Raw genomic sequence first — 4,622 nt, forward strand, 5'->3', positions numbered from 1 at the left:
CAAATAAAATGAAAATATGTTATAGTAGATCTTTAATTTTTAGTGTATGACTTCATTTTTCCCCTGGTTCCACCCTGACCCTGGAGTACTTTAGGGGGTAAGGGGAGGAACTTCCGGTAACAAATGTCAGGGGTTAGGGGTGGGACTTTTGGCCCCAAGATGGCAACCAGGGGGTGGGGCACTGGTCAAAAGATGGGGCTACCTCTGCAGCCCTCTATTGCTCACCGAAACTCATTAAGCCGGCCTCCAGCCAAAATAATTGCCCACCTCTGGCTTAGCCTGTGCCACATGTCTTGCTTCTTTTTGCAATTGCAGTGCAGATTCCACTTGATGAAGTCAAAGCCGAGTGGGAGAAATGTAGCGGCCCCTACCACAAGCAACGGGTTGCAGAATATTATGGGATCTATCGGGATCTGTTCAATGGAGCCACCTTTGTCCCCAGAGTTATCCTGCGAGTAGAATACAGCCAAGATGATGAGCATGTTGTACCAGTATATCATGGGAACATGGTGACACCCACCGAGGTATCTCACCGGCGAGTGGTCTCTGGGAACAATACTTGCTTTAAGAAAACACACAGGTTTTAATTGAGCTGATAGCATTGCCATGTACTATGGGAGAAATGTACTCCTGGAAAGAATCCTATGGTAGAACATAGACTGTATATGCATTTAAATTAAGATCTGAACAGAGCTTTCCAGTAAATTCACTGCTGAGTAGCCAGTTTGCTTTTCAAAAAAAAAAAAAGCCTTTCCTGAAGAAAAAGACTTGTTCTGTGGCATGGCTAGAGCTGCTTGGTGTTGTCTGGACTGATTTTAATGGTGTGGTCCAAGTCATGTCCCAGCAACTATTGTTCCATTTTTGAAGAAGATATGTAGTCTTAAAGAACCTGCTACCTACCAATCTTACTTACAGTGTCTTTTTGTATTGCTCACTTAGGCTTACAGGCCACCTGAGGTGATGTATGAAGCAGATAAAGGTACCCTGTGGACACTGTTGCTAACTAATCTGGGTGTGTATCAAGTTTTTTAAGAACCCTGTTAAGTATGGGCTGTTTCCACTCTCTTTTATTTATGGAACTGTTGTTCCCTGGGGTGGCAGTGGCCAGGAAATGAAGCATGTTAGATGTTCCTCAAGCCATGAGCTCTACTACACTTGCAGAGTTGCTCCAGAAACTGAATAGATGTGCTACACTGCAAAATTCTTCTTGGAAGAAAGCAGTGAGGCTCTAATAATAACAAGCAGTTGTCTGCACTTCTGCCTTTAATCAGAGGATTGGATTAACTTATGTTTTTAAAATGCAGCATGTGCCGTTACTACATGTAGGGAAGATGTTAGCCTTGCGACAGCCCTGTACAGCTGGTGGCGTTGTACCCAAGTTATGGTTGAGGGAGCGAGTAGCAAGGTGACTTACCTAGTGTGACACATTTGAATAACCTGGGATAATTCTCCTAGGTCTGTTCTCTTGGTAGAAAAACTTACCCAGAGCTGCATGTACAGACATTTAGATGCTGAGGCTTTGAGTGGAGAGTTTGCATTGCTGACACTACAGCCAGGAAGGGCTCCTGTGCACACATCTTGGCATGCTCTACAGGTTCCCTTACTCTACCTGGAAATGGGTGGCAGCAGTGAATATGGTAGCCCTAATTGGCCGACCCACAATGCCCATGGTCTGTTTCCTGCTGGAGCAGCAGAGTCCAGCAAGTGACACACTGTTTCTCTTGGGGGGTGATGGGGGTGGTGGTGGTGGACTATTTTCTTTTCTGAGAGAAACCAGAGCATACACTGTCCCAGAAGAAACTCTCCTGAGAGTGATTTAACCCTGGTTGTTCCCAGGTTATTTTTCTCCTGGAGCTGCCATTTTTACTCTGGGAGAAAATAGCCTGAACATTGCCCATTCATGTTTTGCAGAGGAAACTGAAAAAGAATTTTGGTTTCCTGTCTCCCAGTCTTGTACTGGAACCATCACACCATCCTTTCTCTCTGCTTCTCATACACAGAGCTTCCTATTTTCAAAGTGCTGTTACTGTCATTACCTAGTTCTCACGGGGTTCCTGTGAGTGGTTGATCAGTAACATTATCTTATAAATGGAGGAACTGAGGCACAGCAAAGTGATTTTGCCCAAGGTTTCCTGCTTGGGTCATTGTCAACCTTAGGGTCCAAGACCTGAGGAGTTCCCGGCTCAGTCTTGAGCTCTTCTCTGTGAGCTGTAGGGGGGAGTTATTTTTTTGGATGCTGGAGGCATCTTTCCCTTATCCAATGTAGGGAATTTCTGCATATCAACAAGGCAGTGGGCAAACTCAGGGTACTTATCATTAAAATGCCTCTTTTTCTGTGCAGATGGACACCTGCGAGACACTGCCTCTGAGTACATCCACTGGTTGGTGTAAGTACTGATAACCAATACCTCTGTGCTGTGCATTCACTTTGGAGATTACAGTCCAGCTTTCTGAACCCTGGAGAGAGAGAGAGTGGGCAGGGAGGAGAGGAAATAGTTTCCAGGAGAGCTTTGATGCTTAGTTGCGCTTCCAGAGGTGCATTAAATATAGGAATTGTTGCTCTCATCTTGAATCCAGGGATATGACTCGCTACTTCTCCTGACCAGAGCAAGCTCTTGTAGCAGCGCACATGCTGGGCAAGGGGCTGGTATGGTGCAAATCCTCACCTTGGAGGTTTGGGTGCCATGATCATGTCAGAGATGTCAGCAAGGGAGGAATGATTTGGATCATGATCGAAACCTGCTTTGTGCTTGACAGGACAAACATTCCAGGCAACGATGTTGGGGCGGGGAAGGAGATTTGTCATTACTTCCCTCCGTTCCCTGCCAAGGGAACAGGGTACCACCGTTTTACCTTCCTCCTCTTCAAGCAGGACCACTTGATCGATTTCAGTGAGGATGTTAGACCGACACCATGGTATGTTGAAATTGCCCTCACCCCCACCCTCCTCCCTCCCAGCCGTGTCCCTTCTTTGAGAAAAACAAGTATGGCTAATTTTTATATTTATTTATGTATTTTTTAAAGGATCCCCTTCAACTAAAAAGTCATATTGCATGCTGAAGATATTTCACCCACAGAGGGTGATTTGTTGCAATAATGTAATTAGGGCACCTTGAGAGCCTTTGAAGGGTGTTACAGGAAGTGTGAGAAGATAAGCAGATAAGGACAGGCTTAGGGTCTCCCTGCCTGACCTCTCCCTCACCCCCATGGCCTGGCTTCTCTTTAAAGGGGTAAACACTATAATAAATAAATCAGGTTTTGGGGTGGGGTGCCGATCCATTCACAAAAGGTATGGTGGGACCTTGAGTATGACAAGAGGGGCCCTGAGTTTAAAAAGGTGGAGAGACACTGCAATAGTGGGATATAGCCATTGGGTCAACTTGGTTGCTTTGTGCAAGGGATGCGTGGGACCCCACTGTGTGCATGACCAGTTTTACTGTTCTGTTCTCTTCTTTGCCTCCAGTAACAAAACAAAGCCCCCTCCCTACCCACTATGCACAGTTAGTCTGAAAAGGAATGTGCCTATATTAGTGCCCTCTCATTTAGTTTTCTTAATCAGTGCATTTTGTTGTGTAAAGGAGCCTGTGTGACAAGATGCTTGTACCTACATAGAGTCCTTGTGACTTGAGCATTGTATCTTTGACTGACACATTTCCACCTCTGCCCAAGTGATTTGGACAACTGCAGGGTAGAGTTTTCTCCAGGTGTCCCTTCTGCATCTGTCTACAGAAGCTCCATGGTTAGGGAGTTGTGGCAATCAGGCATGGGAAAGAGTCCCATCCCATTTGTTCTTGTGTCTTTTATTCCAGCCACAGTCTCAAGATGAGAACCTTCAAGACCTTTGACTTCTATAGGAAGCATGAGAAGGACATGACTCCAGCTGGGCTGGTATTTTTCCAGTGCCAGTGGGATGACTCTGTTACTCATGTCTTTCACCAGCTTCTTGGTAAGAAATGGTGTTCTCTGTGTTTCTGTCTGGGGTACTGTCCTTTCCCCTAACCCAGGATAGAAGTAGTACAAATGTGTTCATAGGGCTAGGCCTAGCTGTAGATCCTCAGAGAAGCTTGGGGCAAGGAAGATGACGGGAGTGGGTGGTGCATGGGTTCAGATTTCTTTCTCTTCCTAGCAGCCAAGAATTAGCTAATGCTCTCTGAAGGAGGCCCCGTCAGATGAAGTGGGGCATACAGGTGGAAGTTGCTTCTTGAAGGACATGGGAAGGGAAGCTGCTTGCTGTGCTGGTTGTTTGAGCTCTCCGTGATGGTTCGTGGAGGCATGGACATATCCAGACGCTGAGTGAATGAGAACACTGGTTCTCAACTGCTGCCCTTGGGGCCATAGCTATAGTTAGTTCCTAGGCAACCATCTATCACCAGACTCCAACCTGATTTATGGTGCACAGTTAAGAGCAGTTGACCTCCTTTCCATGGCAGAGCTGAAGTGTAGCCATAGCTCTTCTGTGCTTTGTATCCCATTCAGAACAAGCATTAGAAAACAGTGGGAGATGGTGGGTTTGTCTGGGAGACCGTGCCATAACAAGGCTTGCATAAGACTTGGATCAGTCGTTGATCTCAAGTACTACCCTGCAGCACAGGTGACTAGTAGGGGGGACACATGGCCCCCCC

At 46.3% G+C, this 4,622-nt stretch overlaps 1 protein-coding gene across 2 annotated transcripts in view; it reads left to right on the forward strand.

Moving 5' to 3' along the window:
* MRPL38 (mitochondrial ribosomal protein L38) overlaps positions 1-4,622 on the forward strand; it is a 20,594-nt gene that overhangs the window by 14,458 nt on the left and 1,514 nt on the right. For both annotated transcript variants that reach the window (XM_019503284.1, XM_019503276.1), the window contains exons 4-8: positions 316-524; positions 940-1,012; positions 2,342-2,387; positions 2,758-2,916; positions 3,810-3,946. In XM_019503284.1, the coding sequence (XP_019358829.1) occupies positions 316-524; positions 940-1,012; positions 2,342-2,387; positions 2,758-2,916; positions 3,810-3,946 (624 nt within the window). The remainder of the gene's footprint in view (positions 1-315; positions 525-939; positions 1,013-2,341; positions 2,388-2,757; positions 2,917-3,809; positions 3,947-4,622) is intronic.

This window comes from Gavialis gangeticus, unplaced genomic scaffold, assembly GCF_001723915.1.
Source record: "Gavialis gangeticus isolate Ggan-Ray unplaced genomic scaffold, GavGan_comp1, whole genome shotgun sequence".
Lineage (NCBI taxonomy): Eukaryota > Metazoa > Chordata > Crocodylia > Gavialidae > Gavialis > Gavialis gangeticus.